The sequence below is a fragment of the Nannospalax galili genome, unplaced genomic scaffold (genome assembly GCF_000622305.1).
Source record: "Nannospalax galili isolate Female #2095 unplaced genomic scaffold, S.galili_v1.0 scaffold359, whole genome shotgun sequence".
Classification (NCBI taxonomy): Eukaryota; Metazoa; Chordata; class Mammalia; order Rodentia; family Spalacidae; genus Nannospalax; species Nannospalax galili.
The window spans coordinates 4,031,045-4,054,394 of NW_008347042.1; the positions used below are offsets into that span (position 1 = coordinate 4,031,045).

At 38.8% G+C, this 23,350-nt stretch overlaps 1 protein-coding gene across 1 annotated transcript in view; it reads right to left on the minus strand.

Annotated features, from left to right (window-relative positions):
- Positions 1-23,350, minus strand: part of Inpp4b (inositol polyphosphate-4-phosphatase type II B) — a 939,536-nt gene that overhangs the window by 418,934 nt on the left and 497,252 nt on the right. The window contains exons 6-7 of the mRNA XM_008843442.3: positions 9,648-9,766; positions 7,251-7,367 (exon numbers count right to left, since the gene is read on the minus strand). Of these exons, the coding sequence (XP_008841664.1) occupies positions 7,251-7,367; positions 9,648-9,766 (236 nt within the window). The remainder of the gene's footprint in view (positions 1-7,250; positions 7,368-9,647; positions 9,767-23,350) is intronic.

The window sequence follows — 23,350 nt, forward strand, 5'->3', positions numbered from 1 at the left end:
AAAATATTGTATAACTGTATTAATTCAACTATAAACTAAAATTTTACAGCCAATTTTGAAAGATATGCATCTTAGCTCAGGAAATTGTTATTGAATATGTCAACGCTGTTGTAATGAAATGCTTCTTCTAAGTATGTGGTTATAAAATAAATAATTTTTTTAAATGTAGATATTTAAATGGGAGGAGGGAGGGAAGGTTATGCATGGAACCTTGGGGATAAAGGGAAAGAAGGAGCTCAAAAGAGGTGGGACCTTAGGGACTGGTATTATCAAGCAAGAAATGGAGAAAATGGGGACACTTTAAATGGGGAAGCCATGATGGAAGAGTTAGACAGGGAGAGAGATCAGAGAGATAAATCATGCCTTGATAGTTTTACCAAAAAAGGGAATCACATTAGTCCAACAACCTAAGGACCAATTACACATATAGTATCTCCACATGAGTCCAAGTGTATAGCTAAAAGCTCCATAACAAGAAACAGTGCCAGACAGGAGAAGCCTTCCTTTGAGTTGTTGTCTACAGTGGTCTAACAGACCCCCAAAATTGCACAGGCTATGCCATGGCCCCTGATTGCCTCACAGAACTTGAAGGTAATACCCTACTGCTGAAGACAGAATATACTTCTGACATGGGATTTGGAACAATGGACCTGGAAATGACCTGGAAGTCACTTTCCCTGAGGGCAAGCTCTCATAGCATTGTAGAACACTATGAAGGGAATTGATGGTTCAACACCAGCTTCAAGACCAAATAACCACATCAATGGTCAGCACAGCATATGACATTGGTTCAGTAGTGGCACTTTTATCTTGGGGGCAATCAACAGCTACCTAATTGGAATAAAAGCCCACTTAGTGGGAAGAAACTCAAGTGTGGTACTGTAAACATAACCAAATACACATAGCTGAAGAGGTCATAGATCTTAGAGAAAACCCCAAGACTGTTACATCCCTAGACTAATGTAATTTCTTGCTATGTGCAAAATATGTATCTTTATATTTACAGCCAAATATCCCAGTCACCACTCATCAAAGAAGCTTCTTTTGCACCAGACGGAGACTATTACAAACACTACAACAGGTCACACACTGACACTTGTCTGTGAATTGCCCAAGCCTGAGTGACCCATCTATAATGCAACCTCTACTCCTAAGGCTCAGGGAACATACAATAAGGGTAAAGAGGTCACTAATGACAGCGGCCATGGTGGCACATGCCTTTAATCCCAGCACTTGGGAGGCAGAGGCAGGCAGATTTCTGAGTTCAAGTCCAGCCTCGTCTACATAGTGAGTTCCAGGCCAGCTGGGGCTACAGGGAGACCCTGTCCAAAAAAAAAAAAAAAAAAAAGAGATCACTAATGAATCTCTCAATTCTCATTAATGAAGCTCCTTCAAGAAACAGAGGACCAGGAACACAAAAGATCACAGATGTTCAAAGTGTGGAGATTAAGATTCTGCAGAATGCTGGTCCTTGAACAGGACTCCTTTATTAAACTTCACCCACTCATGGCTCAGGGACCATTGAGGAAGAGGAGGCAGAAAGATTGTAAGAACCAGGGAGGAGGTACAGGATCATATGGAAATAGAGTCCTACAAGCTCCTGGGACCCTGCTCATATGAATCTACAGTAATGTTGTCATCAAACACAAGTCCCATGCAAACTCAAGCAGAGAAAAACCCAGCATAGAACTGGGGAAACGGACAGCAGAACCCAATCTTAGCTGAAGAAATACTGACAACTAATTACTGCTAGGTGGGAAAGAGCTGATCGACATTCATAAAGTGAGGGACTCTAGACTATCTGACTAGACCTCAGTAGATGAACTTGCACTGAGGAATGTCTGGGGACACTAACTTGATAAAACAGGCCTTAACATAAATGACAGAATGTATGAATTCCAGTGGGAGGGGCATATGGAAGGGTGACAGTAGAGACAGGGGTATAAAAGTGATTAAGATTGATTGAGATTTTCTGTATAAAATACACAAATATTCAATAAAAACAAATTAAATACATAAATAAAATTTTAAAAGAAATAAATAATTTCCAGCATGGAAAATAAATGCATACTAAAATTTTAAAAATTAAAATAATTATTATCATGTTGCTAAGTTCTTGAACTCCAGTTATTAAATATTTTTATAAAGATGTGGTTTGTTAATCTTTGAAAGATATGAAGATAAATAGGGTGACAGGTAATGAACAAACTATCATAAACTATCACTAATATAATTTTGCTTTAAAGGTTATTGCCTTGCAGACTGTTTTCTAAAAGCTCTCCTCTTGGGAACTCAATAACACTTAATATGAACACTGTGCCTACACATTTCCATCCCATCCCATTCACCCATATTTCCATCCATCTATCATCCATCCATCCATCCATCCATCTATCCATCCATCCATCCATCCATCCATCCATCCATAAATGCATTCATCTTTACATTCATCCATTCATCTCTGCTTTACAAATATAACTGCTTTGGAACAAGATATATATCATTCCAACATTCAAGGAATTTCTGTCCTGAAAGAAGATCGACATTCATAAAAAAAAAATTAATTAAAAAAAAAACCAGAAAAAAGAACATTTGCAGACTGAACAGCCTTCCTTAACAAAGTTGAAAGAACCTTGTTGAGCACCTTCCAATGCCCTGAGAGGAATGGAAGGGAGAGGAGGAGAGATAAGTGATATTGATATTCTTTACCAAGTAAGTTTCTACTTGCTCAGAAGTTCCCATTGTAATGTGAAAGTCTCAGATTCCATATTTGACACCCTAAGGCTGAATATTGTAAGTAACTTCTGAAAATGTGTTTGTCCATATTTCACGTTCCAGAAGGCTTAAATGGAGCTTACAACGAGAACATACTGCCAGGATATCAACTGTTCTGCTAGATCTTGGTCTCTCTTCTACTTATGGGCTTCATGTTCAGGCTTTAAATCCACATGAAGCAGCTAGATATTAGAGCAGCTCATTCTGAAATATAATTTCCTCATACTAAGAAAAAGTCGAAATGTTACAAAATCCTAATAATCATCTTCACATTCTTTTATGTCCCCCAGACCCTTAGCCCAATAATATCTATCCATCTGCCACAGGGGGAGGCATCACACATGAATAGGAAAGATGAAGGATGTTACAGGATGAGAAACAGTCCTTCTGAAGCAACAGTTAGGCTCCTCTCTCTTATTATGAAGATTAATTGCATTTCTGCTAAAGTCACTAACACAAACGATCTTAGGACCCATTGTCTAGAAGTGCATAAAGCAACAACTAGTTAGCAATGTAGGAACTGCATGGAAGACACAGACAAAATGTCATTGTTTCTCTGAAAACATCTATACAAGCATGTCTGCAAGTGAATAAAAAGTGGCAAACTAACAGGTTTATCTGACTGGTTAACTCCATGCTAAGATAAGCTCAATAGGAAGACCCAAGCAACTGAGTCATCTGCCTCAACCAATTAGTGTTCAACTAGTAAGAAGCTCTGATTACTCTGCCTTGGTCTAATATCATCTTGCTGGAATAAAATAGTTAACCTACTTTTAGATGTATGCATATAATTAATTGATTTTCTAAAACATATACAAATTCAATCTCATTCCTTATGCCTTATAAGCTGTACGATCTGAAAAATACTTAGAGTGTTAAGTACTTATAATTATGAGTTATACTTTAAACCACTTGCTTCCTCTCCCCACCCCAAAGAGAAACTCCATAGATGAGAAAAAAAAAAAAAAAAAAAAAGATGGGAGACTGCATGGGTCCATGGAGCTATTAACATATTAATGAACTGTGTTTCTATTTACACTTCCCTCACCAGAGCTAATTGTTAACTATTTTAAGGAAGAGGTTATACTTTAATTAACAGCATTTGGTAAATGAAAGCCAGTTGCATTTTTAAAGTATGCTCAAGTTTCAAAAATTTTATTTCACAGCAAAGGTTCCAGTTCACCCAATATTTTAATATGCTAACGCTACTGATGAAGGAAGAAAGTCTTTAAAGGACTCTAAATAATTAATTTCCAGAGCTAAAGTCAACAAAAGGCATAATTAATGAGTAAACAAACCATTTATCTGTAGTGTATTAATAAACATGCACATTTTATTTTATTTTAGTATTTTATTTATTTATTTTTATCTTTATGTGTATGAGTGTTATGCCTGCATTGTAGGTAAGTGCACCTGTGTCATGCAATGCCCGCAGAGGACAGAAGAGGCCATTGGATCCCCCAGAACTGGAGTTACGGACAGTTGTTAGCTGCCATTTTGGTGCTGGGATTCAAGGGTCTTCTGCAAGAACAGTCAGTGTTCTTAATGGCTGAGCCATCTCTCCAGACCGTAAACATACACATTTTAAATGAAGGGGATTGTAGGTTAAAATACATTTTTTAAAGACAGGGTTTCCCTGTGTGTAGCCCTGGTTGGCCTAGAACTCCTCATGTGGACTAGGCTGACATCCATGTCACAGAGATTTACCTGTCTCTGCTTCTCAGAGTGCTGGGATTAAAGTTACCTTCACCATGTCCAGCTCTAAAGCACTTTGGTACCTAAAATTGTGTCTTGGTTTCAGTGTGAAATGTCCCTCATGGGCTTATATGTCTGAATATCTGGTTTATACATCATGCTACAGTTTTGGGAAGCTGTGGAACATTTTGGATATGGATCCTACCTGATTGGCATGGGCCTTGTGGGGGCGGGGGGGGTCATGGTTCAGCCCTGCTTCAGGCCTCTGTTTGTCTGTCTGTGTCTCTCTCTCTCTTTCATTATGTCTCTCTCTGTCTTCCTCCCACTCCCCTCTTCTCTCTCTCATTATGTCTCTGTCTTCCTCTCACCCCCTCCTCTCTCTCTCTCTCTGTCTCTCTGTCTCTCTCTCTTTCTGATTCCTCATCTCCTAGACCTGAGAGATCCTTGATGCAGTCACCCTCTACCATGAACCCAGCTGCCCCTGTGGCTGTGCCTTCGTTATCACAATGAACAGTATAGCTTAACTCTGAGCTCAAACAGACCTCCCCTTACTTAAGTAGATTCAGAGAGGTAGTTGGTCACCAAGATGACAAAAGTAACTAACACACATTTCTTATATTTCTAAATGCTCAACAACCACAAGCATTTAAGGGAAATTTTCTCATTTCTGAAGCACAGGCTCCTATAGCTCTATAGGAGTTCACCTTCTTTGTCTTATCTACCTGAACTTTGGAACTGCTGAAGAATTGACTGTAATCATTTGTGTTAGAGAGCGTAAAACCCATTGTTTCTGCTTGCGTTCCCTTCCCTCCTGATCACCCTCTACTTCATCACTTCTCAGCTCAGCCAAGTCATCGCCCCCTACTACACATTTGAACCAGATCCCCTTCTTCCCTACTGGGTAACTTCCTTCTAATTCTCTCTCTACTCTGATAGAAATTTGTGAGGAGAAAAGCTAGCAGGGGCTTTATACATAATCCATCAAACAGATCTCCTTCACAGTTTCCTTTTCTACATTATAGTCCAAATCAAGAAAAAAGAAAGGAAAAAACATACCCTCCCACACATTGCTTTTTTGCAGTTCAAATTTTAACCCAAATTCCATCTCTTTCAAAATAAAAACAACCAATGTTAGGTCACACAAGAAATAAAGCTAGTAAATATAGAAAAATATTTCATTAATCCTTTATCTGAGTTTTCTGGTTATGAGGAATTATAATGCAGGTTTCTCCCCCCACCAAAAAAATAACAGCAGTAATAGCAAGTAGTAAATGATCATTTCTCTGCATCAGCTAGTCTCTAAACAGTTTACACGTGTTTACTCACTCATTTAATCCTTATAAGAAGTCCATAAGATAAATGTATAGAAGAGGAAACAGAGGCAAAGAAAAATGAACTCACAGAGTTACAAAGCTGGTAGGTAAAATAAATAGATCCAGACAACCTGGCTTGCTTTCTTTTTCTTCTTTTATTTTGCTTTGTTTTTTGAGATAGGGTCTCCCTGTAAACCTAGCTGCCCTGGAACTCATTATATAGACCAGCCTGGTCATCTCCATCTCACAGAGATCTGCCTGCCTTTGCCTCCCAAGTGCTGGGATTAAAGGAGCACACCACCATTTCTGGAGAATTTCCCTTCTTAATCATTGTATGAAACTGCCTTGACTATTTCTAGTCCATGCACACGCTGTGTACTTGTCAGGGCATTTGTTGTACAATTTCAGAGAAATAAATCTTTCTTGTTCTAAGTGAGTAGGAATCCCTTCAAAATAAATTATTTTTTCTCTATTCAATATCCCCACCATTGGACTGGATGTCCAGGTTCCTTCTGCCTATGCTTTATAGGAAAGAGTTACCATGAGCAAAACAGAAAAGTCTAAGCGAGGGCAGAGTTCAGAGCTACAGCTTTCCTGTCTGAGCCACCAAGTGGGTTCCAGGCCCATAAGCTTCCCTAAAGGCTCCAGTCTGCCATCATCAAACCTCTTCCTTGCCTTGTGGTTCACTTTTGACTATTACAATTCCCATTTTCTCTTGCATCGAAAACATACAAACCTCTGCGCTAGTGTAGAGCATTGAAGGAGAGGGCTGGGCTACCTATACTTTTCTCAATGTTGTCCCAGGCAGCACTTCACCTGTCCAACACTTATAATGGACACTACTAGGGATAGTCTTAAGACACCTGTGAGCCTAACCAGGAGAGATGATTCATTTGAAAAGAAATTCAAACTAAGTAGGAAGACTGAAGTATCTAAGACAAAGAAACCATTGGGACTTTGCAAGACCTTGATGTAAAGAGGCTAATTAAAGCCCAATGCATCTGTTAAATTCTCTGTTAGCTCTGAGGACAGTAACACCAGGAAAAAGTAGTTTCTCTAGACACAACAGGCAAAAGAATAATTGCAAGAGTAAAGCACTGACAATCTCTTGTTTTTAGAAGAATCACAGTATCTAGAAAATTTTGAAATATTACTGAATCTGTTCCATTTGCTTTCATCCCATAATATTATTTCAATCAGCTTAAGACAGCAAAAATGTAAACCAAGTGATCAAATCAGCCTTCCTAAAAAAGAGAAAAGTCTGTTTTGAAAGCTTTTGCTTTTTCCCAATTGCCACTTGGGTAACAAGCCAAATGAATTTGAATACCATGCAGCAAAGTGTAATCATAAGATAAGCATAAACTCAGTTCAAACATTCCTCTTGAAAAATGCCTCCAGCATCAAAAGCCCAAGAGCTTGGAAAAGCATAAATTCCTCTATTCCAAAGAAAGAAGTACAAGTACTTACCGTGTCATGAGACTTATCCTTGACATCATAGACTGTCAGTTTTATTTTGGTCTCTTCATAGATGGGGTACTCAGATGGGAATGTGACACCCGTCAAAAACAGTGGGTCTCTTGTTCCCTGAAACAGAACAAGCAGACAACTTGGATTCAATAAGACAGCAACTGTAGCCGGCAGCATGTGGTGACACATGACAATGCAGAGAGTGTGTCTGAGCCTGTTCTTCTAGGAAACAGTTGTATTAAAAGACAGATCTGAAGTGTCAAGTGTTACCCGTGGGCTGCCACCCTAGGGCCCATTTTATTCACACAGCCATTGAGTAGATGGACCTGCATCTTTGTCAGAGCTTCTAAGAAGGACTCTTGCAAAACAACTTAATTAGTTATTATATGTAGAACCTTTCTTTAAGGCCAGTTGTTAGTCAATTTAAACTATATTCAGTGGCTGCAACTTACAATTTAGACAAATAAACCTAGATATTAACTGATCAAAGTAAAATTAAGCTATTTCCTCAAATACAACCATTTGGTAATCTTACGGTAACCATTTAGTTTTCTTACTCTGCTTCAGTTGAAAGTCATCCTCTGAGAGTGTGTGATTGTTTTTAGATGTTCAGCGGTGTTCTACACACACACACACACACACATACACACACACACACACACACACACCACTGAAATGTATCCAAGAGTTCAATAAGCCACTTGTCTGTGAAAATTTCTGAAAGCTAATGTTATTCATTAATTCATTTATTCATTCATTCATTTTTTTATTATTAAAAAACCAAATGCTATTTGCCTGGCACTAGACCAGACATTTGGAGATAGGCAGTGAATAAAACAGCCAAAAATAATTCTACTGCATATTCAAATACAAAAGTCTAAAAAGAACAAGCATGAATTATTTTATGCTTATGATAATAAATTTCAGGATATATATATATATATATTGTCACTGGAAAGTAGTGGGAGTAATAGAAAAAATCATAAACACCTAAGTTACTTTAAAATTGGGCAAGGTTTTAAAAATAAGCAAGTTGTGCTGGGTGTGGTGGTGCACACCTTTAACCCAAGCACTAAAGAGACAGAGGTAGGCAGATCTCTCTGAGATCCAGGCCAGCCTACATAGCAAGTTCAAGATCAGTTGGGGCTACAGCAAAACAACAAAACAAAACAAACAAAAGCAAAAAACTATGTTAAAATAACACCTGAAATTGTTTCATATAAAATGAATAATTTTACAATTTTCAATCTGTCTTCTATGAGAAAGGCTATTTTTAATTCAGCTATGGGTTAACTCTACTCCACCAGCATTGCAACCTGAAGTGTACAATGGCAGATTCAGGCTACACACAGGATCTGGGTCATTCCTATAATAGACGTGACTCCAGTGTGCTCTGAATCATTTATTCCACCCACTGCATAAAAGCACCAGGCAAGCTAAGCCAGCCAGGGGTAGGGCAGACTGCCTAGGTTCTTACAGAGAAACTCCTCATTCTAAACAGAGGCTGCTCACAAAGTCTAAGAAAAACAAGTGAATCTGAAGGAGCCTTGAGCACAGTTTTTTCAGCCCAAGATATTAAAAAATGTATCTCTCATTCACTAAGGTTGTGAAATATGTGATCAGAACAAAATAATCAAAAGCGAAACACTTCCCCTTTTGAATCCAATCCAACACACTAATGAATTTCCCCCTGACACATGCTGAATGTTATATTAGTAACAATAAATGTAAATAGGAAATATGTCATTGATGAGCAATATTTACACCTTTTGCCTGGAAATACCACAGCTTCTCAAGTTAATCACCTATCTTTCTTTGGAAAACACTGTGCTTTGAAAGACACATATACAGCACAGAAGATAAAGTTTCCACAATCAGATTGAACACAGGAAACAAATAAAAAGAGTGAAAACACTTCACGTGTTTAGAATTCTGAGTCCTTCAGTTTTTTTCCTACAACAAATTGCTCATTCCATTTCATTTAAAATTGTTATAAATACATATAATATTTACAGATATATACATGTATATTCTACTGTCTATTTGAGAATTCACAGTAGAAAGTTTTGTATCTATGGGAGAAAAATAAAACCTTTCGATGAAAAGACAAGATTTGTCTTTATATTGTGTATAGTCTGTGTGTACTTAATAACAACAGATATGTGCTCCTTAGTGACAGAGGAGAGGAGCAAGCAACAGGGCTACAGAACACAGAATAGCATATGTCAGCTATTGGGAGGCGAGGGGAGGGGGAAGGAGAGAGGAGAGAGGAGAGAGACAGAGACAGAGAGAGAGAGAGAGAGAGAGAGAGAGAGAGAGAGAGAGAGAGAGAAACAGCATGCAAGAAGCAGAGAGATAGAGAAAAAGACAGAGCCAGAAAAAGCATGCCCCGCTCACCTCCACAATTTCAGTGCTGGCATATCTGGTCAAGCTCTGCTGCACCGGGTGGATTACTGAGATCTGCACCACTGTATTCAGTTTCCGATCACACACAGGAGCCACGAGATCCTTGCACGCTGGCAACAGCAGAGGAAAAAGAAAGAAAAGAAACTAACTCCATCTCTCGGGAAAACTGTCCTGGGTTGAAAGTAAACTTCGTCTGGGTGCTGAATGAAATCTCCTGGTTCTCAGCTGGTTTTACAGAGGAAGTTTCTTGGAAGTACCTTACAGAAATAGGAAGTCACGTGCTGCTGGGCTGAATTGAGAGTTCATTTCCACTGACCACATTTGCAGCTGAGATCTTGACTGTGCCGAGATCCCTGCTCCAGTGTGTGAGAATGCACACACTGCTTAGGGACGTCAATTAGTCATTAACCCCTAGGCTTTTCACTGACACTCCTTCTTGAAGTAAGGTGATTTGGGCCACAGCCAGGAAACCAGGATGTCCTTTGTTGACACTGGTTGGATTAGTTCGGAAATATCTGAATGAACTCTTTTCTTGTTCTTCTCCTACCTGGTCTCAAGATCTGGCTTCCTACAGTCCTCACACTGCGGAAGCAGGAAGCATGATTACCCTACCACAGCAGAGCTCAGGCAGAAGAGGAAGCAGGCATGGCTTAAAAAGCCCTCTGTCTGGAATTCAGGCCCAGCCTGGGAGACAGAGACTGGGATAAGGACTGAGTAATTGTTGCCTGGGGGCCACGAATGCAGAGAACTTTCTCTTGACATGCCAGGCTCCTATTACAACTCCCCAGCTGCCATACCATATTTACTTGAATATTTTCTCCTCTCACATAACATTGTCCCAATTTTGGAAAAGAAAATTCCAGGGACAAACACTTTCAGAAAGTCTAATATCTGCTCTCCTCACGACATTTTCCTCTGATTTTGAAATAGTGTTTGTACTTCTTGAAGTTTAGTTTGTGAACTGTGATTGGTAGTACCCTCCAGTCATCAGCACAGGTTCAAGCTGCTGGGCTGCCACAGGTTGAAGCTACACTAGGAAAACTGAAAAGTAGCCCTGGGAGCTGGATTCCGTGGTGAGGGTTCAGGTTTTCCACCATCCCGACCCCATGCACAGATCACAGCAGGCAGGTAGAGAAGGGGGTGCATTTACACTCTGTTGTGGCACCGCAGTGCTTCGCAGAGAACAAAGGTGAACTTTGAAACTTAAAAGCAAAGCAAACTACAGATATAATTGTCACCTTTCAGTGGTTTACAGATCATCTTATTTATACATGCAGACTGAGATGGAAAAAGCAGGAGTTTTGAAATGAAACAGGACTGCTTTGGGGGTCAGTTCTAATAATTAAGCAATGCTGGGGGAAATTATTTAACTTCTTAATTTCTTCTTGCCAAACTTTGGGATCTTCTTATTCCTGCCTGGTATTTTGTTGGTAAGTTTTCCTTCCTGAAAACACAGGCCTCAAGAAATACAGGAGAGCTTAGGAAAGCATGTATCAACAGAAAATAGCCATGGTTTATTTAACCCTTACTAGTTTTGAGTCACTCTGCTTTTCACCTATTCTACAGAAAACATCAAACCCCACCAGCTCCAGGTCACTGTTTGGCATACCAGCTTATCTCCCACAATGGATCTGTCTTTGGAAGGCCTAGTGACACAATCATTTATTGCTCAAACCAAGAACCAGTACCTGGTTTTAGTAACAGCAACACAGTACTACAAATGAAGAGAAGAAAGGCTAGATTTAGATTGTGCTGTTTTTCATGGTTATTTTGATCATTTCCTGTAACTGCCTTATGAATGTGTTTAATTGTATCACTCCTCTTGGTTTTCTGCTCACAGTATCTCCTGATGTTGACATGTATTTTGTTTTCAGATTTGAAAGCTAGACCTTTTGAGTTTCAAACACACACGTCATCCACTTTCTGGTGGCTGCCTCGCCTCTTGTGAACTTGACACCTTTGCTCAAAATAAGTCACTTCTTTTCTGACTCCTTATCGGGCTTGATTGTGGGCTGCGGTTATTCCCAGAAGTGGGTTGCTGTCCTGTTTCAGGGGACAGACTCTCAGCTGCACTTCCCATAAGAACTGACAGCTTATTAAATGGAAGATTACATGCAGCTCTTCAGATACCCTAATACAGAGCAATGAAGACCAGTAACGAATTCCATTCTGTTATTACATTTAAAACCAAGCATAGAAAGCAGTAACAATATAGTTATATTGCAGGCTGCACCCTCCTTTTTTTCCTTCTGAACAAACAATCCCCCAGCTTTCACTGTTCCTTAAAACTAAAGCAATAAGAGGCACGGAGAGACCCTGAGATCAAACAGAATTCCTGAAATGCAGCCCAAGATTTCCTGCTTTCCAGTTCTATGGCACGGAGTAAATCACAAACTCGTGATACTCTAGGGCCTCATCTGTCATGGTGGAGGCAGGGTGAGACTTGGAACTTTTATGAATGGACTTTCACATGTGGGACTCATATTTACTAATAGCATTATACTACTATTTAACAGAATTTTGTGTTATATATTATTATATCTGGTATATAAAATAATTTTTATTGGCTCAGCCATACTCAGATGGCTCCTTAAATGCTGTTACCATGTTTAGCAGCATTTCCTTATAAATGCCAAACCAGTCCTTGATGCACTCATTTTATAAAGTAAAACCCATGAACATCCTAGATCCACATGTACTGAAACTGCAGCTCTCCAGGGATGTGGATGCTGAGCCAGTGGACAAATTGCTTCATGGAGCAACTACTCATTTGAAAATTATAAAACCAAATCTGTGTGGGATTATTTAGTAGTTAAAAAAACCCTAAACATGTTTACACAAATCTAAAAATGGTATATCTACCTTCTAAATATACTTATCAATGCATCTTATCACATTAAACTTGCCTCACCAGTGTCCTGAATAAATGGCCTTCCTCAACATTTAAGACTAGAGAACTGCAGTGTTTGGCAGTTTTTGCTTCTGTTTTGTTTATTTAAGAATTCTCAAAAAAAAGGGCTGGAGAGATGGCTCAGTACTGACCGCTCTTACAGATGGTCAGGGTTCTAATTCCAATACCTACATGGTGGCTAACAACAGTTTGTAACTAGAGTTCCAGGGAATCTGATGCCCTCTTCTGACCTCTTCAGGTATTGAATGACATGGGTCTATTTACATACATCCAGGCAATACACTCATATCACAAATAAAATAATAAAAACCAAAATCAAACAAAAATAAAAAGGAATTCTTAAAAAAAAAAAAAAAGGAAGAAAGAAAGAATGAAAAACCTGGGCATGGTGGCACACACCTTTAATCCCAACTGTGGAGGCAGTTGCAGGTAGATCGCTGTGAGAAAGAGTTCAGCCTGGTCTACATAGAGAGTTCCACGTCAACTGAGGCTACAAGGAGATCCTACCTCAATCCCCAGCCCTGAGAAATTTTGCATAGAGTGAATGGATGCTGGAGAAGGGGAGGAAGTTTCTTTAGTGGAAAAGTCACTGGGAAATTGCCTGTGCTCCTATAAGGAGCCCCTCACCTAAAAGGTATTCTAATTAAACTCATGGTGTCATCAAAAAAAACAAAAAACAAAAAAAAACATATAAAGACATGAAAGTAGAAAGGGGGCTAGTTGGGAGAGTGATGGATCAGCAGAAGTGGGAGCAGAGAAGGGAAAACAATGACAGGGTGAACGTAATCAAATTACCTTACATACATGTATGGAAATATCATACTAAGATCCATCATGCTAATAAAAGTGTAAAAAAAATACCTAAAAACTAAATAAATTAAGTGATTACTTAAAAATAATCCTGTTTGAATTAAATGAGTATTAACACATGATCCGTTTATTGATAGATTTTTTTTTTACTGCTATTTCTCCTCTTTTAGTGGATTTATTTGGTGTTGAGATATTTAAAGACATTTCGTTAGCCTAGAAGTTTCAATACTTAGTGTTGGTGCTTGGGCTTAAAATGTGCTCATGTCCATGGATTGTTTTATACTAAAAAGGGGAGAGAGACGAGTAATTTACAAAAATTATAATTTGCTATTTTCATAGAAATAAATGAAATAATTAAGTGATTATTTTCCTGTTGACAGCACCCAGAAACAAACAGATTCACTTTCCTTCTCCAATGATGCTGAGCAAAATACCTCCAACATATACCGCAGCTGGGTTACACAGTAGCCAGGCAGATGGAGGAGGCTGGGTACAGAGGCATTGGAAATTCAAGGCTATATGAAGGGACCTATATGCAAATTCACTTCCTGATGGAATGGTATTTGCCATGGCCTGATTCTAGGATTTGTTCAAGTTCTGTAGTCCCAGCCACTGTGTATGAACACTGAATGAGTCACACAACATCCGTCCTCTGCTTACCTTGGCCGGGGAGCCAGTTCACAGTGTCTTTTCTGGATGCTCACAACATGACTTGTGTGTTTAGAAAGAGAACAGAATGATACTAAGAACCTTAAGAAGAAACTACTTTGGCCTGTATCACATCCACCTCTTGGTATTGGAACTGCAGTCATGTGCCCCTCCAACAGCTTATATAGTGCTGGGGATGCACCCCAAGGTTTCATACATACTAGACAAGCATTCTACCAACACAGCTACAATCCTAGCCCAGAAAAGGATTTTTGATTGAAGATAAAACTCTATTTAATACCTGGATCATACCTAAAGAGCTATGTGACTTTTTGTCTGTTTGACCCACTAGAGAACAAAAATACATTGCAAATTTTATATAAAAACTACACAGGATAATTATGATGGCTACTATTTTAAGTCAGACAGGATGTTTCACCTATGAAACAAGCCTCTGGGCAAGCCTGGGAGAAACTGTCTAGTTGAATCAACCTCTGCACATATCTATGAGGGATTGTATAAATTAAATAGAGATAGGAAAGTTCCACCCTAATATGGGTGCCATAATTCTGTGGCCTGGGTTCTACAACTGAGTTCAAAGGAGAAAGTGAACTGAACAATAGCATTCGTTCTTTCCAATTCCTAACTCTGGATGCATTGTGACAAGCTGTCTCTTGCTCCTTCTGCCTCGACTTTCCATCATAATGGTCTATATCCTGGAACTATGAAGCCAAAGGATATGCTGTCACAGCAACAAGTACCTAATACAGTGTGTGTGTGTGTGTGTGTGTGTGTGTGTGCGCACGCACGTGCACGCATGTGTGTGCACACGATGCTAGGTATGTAAGAAGAGTTTAAAATTATCATAGTCATTATTGACACTAAAATAGTTGTACATCAAAACTAATGAACATATCTCACATTTTGCACTAATCACAAACTCAATATCGTCTGGGCCAGTATAGAGTTATTCTTTTTTCAATAAAATCATTTATTAAGCATATATCTATACATCTTTTATCTTATTTTCTTATACTGAAATAAATACTTAAAAATCACTTTCTGGAATGGTGTGTTAATATCAAAAACAGAGTCACCATTATTATGTTTCATTCTGTGAATTCAGGTGAGCACACTGAGTTTTTTCATTTCACCTTTAAAGATGTACTTCCAAATGAAAGGCTATTATGAATAGAAAGATTTTTTTTTCTGTCTCCCAGTAGGCATGTTGCTGAAAATGGCTAACTCACCTGCAATAATTAGGGACTGGCTGGGGAGATTAGTTATCCCTTTACTCAGGGATAACTAATGTTCAGAGTGAACATTTCTTAACAACTGAGATGCCCCAATCTGGACTTGGTCCTCTGCTCTGCATACTCCCCTCCCTCTAAAAAGACTGTGAATGCTAAGAAACTTTTAAATCTGTTTCTGTTTCTCTCTCTCTCTCTCTCTCTCTCTCTCTCTCTCTCTCCCTCACTGTGCACTACAGGTGGACCTCATTATCTTCATACCTCAGCCTCCCAAGAACTGGATTATAAGCATGTACCACCGTACTTAGCAAAACTTCTTAATCTTGCAATTAAAAGCAGAAAATATTCAGCCAGAATCCAGGGTAGCCTGATGTAAGTGTACCTTTGACTGTGATGTGAGTGTAATCCTGTCCCTTCTACAGACTGTTTCTATGGAAACCTGAAGAGACATCTCTGCCTATGAAGGTCAAGACAAGCCTCAATGCAGTGCCCAGGAAGCATTCTACATGAGAGGTGTGGTCTTATACGGACACAATTTCAGTGAAATAACCACTGGCTTCCAGTCTCTCCCAATAACACCGTTCTTATCTTACTATCACTGTGAGAAAAATTAACCTCTTCTCTGCAGATTGGAGAAGACCTTTGCAGTACAGTTTCTTATTCTTGTCTCATATTCATAAGGTTTGGTCAAGTTTCTCAAAAGTACTATACATATACATAGACATAGACATATATATATACATATACATATACACACACATATATAAATATATATATATATATTCTTTCTACTTGTCTTTCAGAAAATTAGATTCTACTTCTCAACTGATAAACCAATTTAGCTGATGTTTCCACTACGATAAACTATTGTACTCCATTATACGGTTTCATAGTCACCACTCTATATGAGTGATTACATTTGATTAAATCATTTGACATCATACATGAGAAGATGTATGGAACACTAGGAGCCTAACAACCCCAACTAATTACATGCTGGTGTATTATGCTTTCCTCTTTAGGTTGCCTCTGTCGGTTTTTCATTCTTTTCGCCCTGAAGAAATTTAAGAAGGCAGCAATTTTCTGAAGCCAATCCCTACAGGGGAAGATCTCCTGAGAAGATTTAGAAGATAATGCTGCCTGGTTCCCAGGCTCTTCATTTCATGATAATGCACTTGAGTGTAGGAAAACAGCAGAATGTACTGTGTTCCTGACTCATACCAACGTCCACACAAGGACAGTTACATCAGCAGCTGGCGAAAATTTGCTCACTTTTGATGATTAACTTAAAGTTAGCCCTTATAATGTGACTCTACATCACTCTGAGCTGACCAACAGCCATTAACACGTGACTCCTCCACATCCATTCTGGAATAGTTTCTGAAATCTTATGCATCTTTAATTCATTGAATATGTTTCCTAGACTTGCCCTCTTTGCTCATTTTAGTATATTTCTTAGTAAGTCTGCTTTCTTTAATTTTCTCCCACAGTATTATTCCTCTCTGCTCCTTTCTCCCTTATCTCAATTTTCCTGTCCAGCATCTGTTTCTCTCATCTCTCTGCAAGATGAGGTCACAGAATCCACCCCTTATGTATTTGTAAGACCTGAACTCTCAGGTCAGGAACACATTGCTTTTAACAAATGACAGCTTCTCCCTTCAGTTCACTAACCATTTTTAAATCTTCAAAGAAACATAACAAAAGTTTATTATTTTGCTCTTAACTGTTGTGTAGGAGATTTTAATTAACAGGCACCTCTCTGAAGACGATGTGAACCATGCATAACCGCCAACAGAAATAATAGCTGATGGAAAAATAAAAATAAGCAACAAAAGTGGATGGAAAGGGGTAAAAAGATTCAAAACCTGAAATTTTCCTTATCCTTTTCAATTTTTTTTATTTCTTTTCAGTCACTAAGTTTTTAAAAAATAGTATCCTGAGTTCAAAACCACTTTCTGTCTAAGAAAGCCAATACTCACATAACTCGAAATGATAATATTAATTTCAGTTTTCTAAAATGTTAGAGGAGGATGTATGTCATTGTTGAAGGTTGAAAAGGAAGAAATCAGCACTTGAGCAGGCACAGTTGGTGAGCACAGGAAGAAATGAGAACAAATACCTGAATCAATTCTGATGCAAGAGTTCCTTAGGCATATTGAAATGGTGCTGGACATGTTTCTTTCTAAACTGCCACCACGTAAAGCTGTTCTCGGTTAAGATAATACAGGAAACATAAAAAGAAGGTGGGGTTAGTAGGGACGTTAATTTATGGAATACTGACTGCTGCACTCAGTGTTTTGCTCAGATCCTTTTGCTGGTGCGAGCTAATGCCGAGAGCAACAGTGTGCCTGCTGCCGCCTGATAGCTCCATATGTGCCTGATAGCTCCATATGCAAGATTTTGATGGTCATTCAGTAATATATTTGAGGACTCTGGTGTATGGCTACAATGCAAAGACTATCTCCTTACCTTACCAGTGGCTTAGTATTCAGAGTCTGATTTAATTTTTCTTGGTAACAGTCTTAATAGCCTGGTCTTCTGCCTGCTCAATGGGGAATCCACTTTGCCACCAGAATTTAAAGACTCTCAATAACGTGATAGGAAAATTCAGAGAGAACTTGGGGAAAGGGTGAAGCTAACATTACAGGGGAAAAGTCAGCGATAGAATTCTTAAGGAATATAGGTAATCATTCACAAAAAGAAAGTTAGAGCTTTTGTTTTAGAAATATTGCTTTAGAATTTGTGCTACATTGAAACACGAGCACCCACTGCTCCTAAGTTCTGTTACAACAAATTAATTGTTCAGTAAAACTGATTTTCTTCATGTAAAAGGCTAGGCTCAAGTTGTTGGGAAATATTTCTTGAAATAAAAATGTGTTACTTTGTCACATACAGAACAATATAAAAATAAGTCACTATATTTCATGTGTCTATGTTTGTGTTAAGTAGAAATCTGTCAGTCTATAAGACAAAAAAAATGGCTGAAAAGATGAAACTCCCTTCTTTATTTGGAGAACATTATGGATGCTAAAACACACTTCACTCTTAGTACCACTTCTCAATGCTTCATTGGATAATCTAGAGGGAAAGAAAAAGCAAATGTAACCTCTGCCTGAAAGAATGAGGCTCTCTAGAAACACTCTTGGATTGTCTGTGCCTGGGAGCAGGATGCCAGCTGTACAGCAGACAGCCTATTTGCATATAAAAAGAACAAATTTTGTTCAAATCACTGTCGTCAGTACCAGAAGACTTCCATTCTTGAACTTGTCCCTTGTGCCCTCAGCTTCTCTCATGTCAATCCTTAGAAAATCCGATTTTGTCTTTTTTTATGAATATTATGGAGGTGGCTAAGATTTCATCTCCTAGCAATTGAATTATAAGCAAGTGTGTGCTGTATCTCTGGGTTTTGATATCTCATGCTGCATGAATTAAACCCCAAACTGGCCTGACATCGCCTAATGGTACACACAGACTTGGCTCTGTTGTGCATGCGCCAAACCCACGTTCCACTTCGGAGATAGCAAGCGCTTGCAATTTTTCTGTTGTTCTTTTCAGCAGGAACATATGTGCTGCTTCAGAAGGGAGAAACATGTTATTCCAAGGAGGAAAGCAGGTTCCACGGAATACTAAAGGAAAAATTGACATTCCATTAAGGGAAGCCTACAGTGTTAGAACTAGAATAGAAGTTCTTGCCTTGAAGCACAAAGACCTGATTTCAATGACTAGATCTCAGGTAAAAAGCTGGGTGTGGCAGTGCCCAGGCTGGGAATTCTAGTGCTGAGGAGACAAGAGAGAAGCAGATATCTGGGGATACCAGCAAGCGTAGCCAACTTGGTGGACTCTAGACAAGTGAGAGACCCTGTCTCAAAAAATCAGGTGGAAGATGCCTGAGAAATGACACACAAGGTTGACTGACATCTGGCTCACACACACACACACACACACACACACACATACACACACACACCCATGTATACACACAACCCACACATACACCTGTACACAGGCATACACATAGGGAATGCTCTTTCGTGAAACTTTAATCCCACTTCTCCAAGCATAACATTTTCCCAGAAGAGTTGTCTTTGACACAGGAGCAGTTAGGATTTCCACAGGATAGGCATCAGGCTAGTTAGTGGACCCCAAAAGACTGGTGGTTATTAGGGATGCCTGCTTCCTAATTTACCTCTGAACCAAAAGATGAGGCTAGAGGGGTTGGTGACTAGAGAAGGAACAAGCAAGAGTTTCAGGACACTGGGTGCCTCAGTTACCAAATGGTCGAAGCAGCCATGTGCCAGGTTATTGAACTCTAATGGAAGTCACACATACTTTTGTTGTTTGGGAGTCTGGGGAAGGACAGGGGGAACAAGAGCCTGGAATGCTGCCTGAGGGTATAGCAGTCTCACCAGAGACTCATTTCACTTGTCTGGGCAGGAAGAAGCAAAGCAAGCAAACCAGGAAGCAGCTGCTCTGTCTGGGGGATCTCTCTAACACACTAAGTCATGGGTTTCAATAAAGCCTTTTCCAGAGAACTTTCTCAAAGCAAGATGCTTCAGAAGAGCTGCATGGTAGATATTGTGCCCAGGTCTTGCTTTTTAAGGGGTGTTGCTTAAATTACAGTTAAAATTTTTATTCCTGTTTTTTTTTTTTTTTTTTCTCTGTAAGTACATTGGGTTCAATATTTATGTGTAAAGTCAGTAGTTTTGATATCCAGGAATGGTGGCACATGCCTGTAATACCAGCAGCAGTTAGGGAGTGAAGGCAGGAGGATCATGAGTTCAAGGTCATTCTCAACTGCACAGCTAGTTCTAGGTCAACTTGTACTATATGAGATGCTATTTCAAACACAACAGAACATATAAACTCTCTTCCTCTATCTTTCTCTCCTCTCTCTCTCTCTCTGTATGCATGTATGTGTGAAACTGCTAAATTATCATTCTATTGTCAAATATTTTATAAGCAAAACTAAAATACAGAATCAAAGGCAAGCAAAAATGTAGATTAGGAAATAAAAAAATAAAAATGATGATTCTAAGGGGATGATTACTCTCTCGTTCTAATTGTGTTTATCTCAACCTTTCTTTGTTGGATGACAAATTCTGAAGATTTGAAAAAAAAGATAACTCATTTAACCTTATGGCACGGAGACATTGTCCCTTCGGAAGATCCTAAGCTAACAAAATAAAACCTCAATGCCGGGAATTGACTCTTTCTCTAGAAGCTGTGGACCAGGGGTGCCATAGACCTTCAAACAATACTGGCCATTGTTCCTGCTCTTGGTTACCCACCAGAACTTGATGTTAAGACCCTATTGCTGAACATACTACATATATGAGCTGTAGAACAAACAAGGAGAAATCAAGCTGGTGATGACCACAGGGCCTCGTCTCTCCTGGCTAATGTTTATAGTACTGGAAGGAGCTATGCATACAATCAGAAGGAATAAAAAATCATCAAGCCTACCCACTGGTGAAAAATGTGAACTTCAACAACTGGCCCACCAGTTCAATAGTGGCACATATTATGAGAGTAACCAACCACTCTAATTGGATTTAATGTTTGCTTCATAGGATGGAACCCATATCTGACACTGAACCTGAGGCTAGACAGGACACAGGACATAGGGGAAAGCCTAACACTAATTTTCTACTAAAGAGTTATATTAAACTGACTCCTAATGACTTTTTGTTATACCCTTAGATCAATGGATCTCTCAACTCTCACCATGGTAGCTTCTTTATGCAACAGATGATGATTAACATAGAAACTCACAATTGGTCAACATGCAGAGAACAAGAGGTGGAAGAGTTCTTATCCAAGATTAGGATCCTGTATCAAACTTCTATCTTAGGATCTGGGATCATTGGTGAAAAGGGGGTGGAAAGATTGTAAGACTAGAGATGGTTGGTGGATAACCACAAAAAATCAGAGTTTTCTATACTGTTGGTCAGTTACTCATATGAACTCACAGCAATGGTGGCAGCATGCACAAGTCTCATTGTTCAAAACAAACAAAGTTCCAGCATAGACATGGGGATGAGGGTAAGAAAACTAACCCAACCTAAGGAACTTATGGTTGCTGGGAGGGGCAGAGACAATCTTTTTCAAGAATGGGATCTTTGGTAGATTAATCAGACTCCAGTGGATAGACCCACACTGAAGGATATTAGGAGATACAAATTAGACTCTATAGGACTCCATATATATATATATATATATATATATATATATGAGTGTTATATCTTTGATCATATTAATTTACACAGGGGATCATAAGGGATGGTGTTGTTAGGGTAGCCAATACCATCAAACTATATTTTATGAAAATTGCAAAAATTCAATAATTTTTTAAAAAAATGTAACTCCATTTTCCTTGAGTCTTCAAACCCTATGCAATTTTGCACAAACAAAAGAGCATTCTCAATATAGTTTTGAATGATGGGGCTTTGAGTGTGTCAATTTTTCTGTGATAAGTAGGTGACTCATAGAAAATAGAAGGAGGTTCATACAGTAAGTTAGGCCTAGTAATGACTAGTGATGCAGGATATAAAAAATAGAAGGAATGTGTCAGTGAGAAAGTAAATATGGGCTAGTTTGAGGGCAGAAAGTATGATTCTATAAAGCTCCCCCCGCCATATTTCAGTAGTCTATGGAAACTGGGGATCAGACAATTTCAAAGTGAAAGCTTTTGAAGATAACAAAGAATATTTTGGAACCTCAGGGAGAATAGATCAGACCTACAACCAGCATCCTTGGAGCACAGGTATTTAGGAAGTATCCCAATCAAGGAGAAGAGGTTTCCACTATGTAACATTAAATGAGAAGGAACTTCCTGGCTCTTCTAGGATGAGCAGTAGCCTGGGTGAATAAGAAAGGGATGGGCCAAGGCACACTGGCACCATAGAGGCTGATGGGACTTGGAGACCAGGCTGGATTATGTAAGAATAAGAATTGCATTCTGTTTGACATTTGGAGCATTTTTTTTCTTTTACTCCTTCTACATTCTAAAGAATCAAAAGTTTAAGGTCACGGGTTCCAGTCCTAACTATATGCTTTTAATTATTTTTATGATACCTCTTGATCATCATCTGGAATTGGGAATAATTACACTTATTCTCACTGGATGCACATAAAATCCAATTAAATTAATGTGTGGGGGAAAAAGAATTATGAAATTTCTAATAATAAATTAACAATGTACTCCTAACTTTCCTATACTTAGCTCAAACATCCTGGAAAAAGAGGAGCCTATTAGGTATAATTTACAGATAAGGAACTGAAGTATCAAACAGGTTAAAGGATTAATACAAAATGATGATTAGAATAATACCACAAAGCCATCCTTAGATGATTAACAACATTCTTGCTACTTTGGGAAATCTTTCTCATTTACTCTGTAAAATAATGCAGTGAAAAATTTTCAGGGCCACACAGGTAGCCAGTGGCAGAATCAGGATCTAAAGGCTCTTTAACTAGCATCGCAGTCAGCTTCTCCTCTCAAACACAGACCTAGCCCTGCCTCCCTGTGTGACATGCTGCAGGCTCAAATGTAAGCTCAAATCTGCCGACCAGTCCCTTTCTGTCATCTTAGTTGCCTATGATTTTTCTTGTAGCCTGATGAATGTATGTGTTCTTACGAATATCTCAGTGAGAGGATTGCTCACTTCCCCAAACTGTCAAAACACTGGGGTTTCAAAGTTACTTTGTGAAGGATTTTGAGCATCGAATTGGACACAGGTAATTTAGATCTTCACTGTCAGATAAAGAACCAATTTGTTTAGCTCAGCCTGCAACTGACTCTTGTCAGTTCTCTTTAGAAAAGGCCCAAAGCCATGATGACTCTACTCTCCAGAAAGGAATTTGTAAACAATGAAATATGAATGATTCAATGATTATGTTCATTCTGATTTTTAAAAGGTATTTATTTTTTATTATTTATTTATTTATTTATTTATTTATTATTTTTGTCTTTTTGAGACACTGTGTAGTTTTATCCCTGGCTGTTTTGGGATTCACTATGTAGACCAGGCTATCCTCAAACTCACCTAGATCCACTTGCCTCTGCCTGTGAGTGT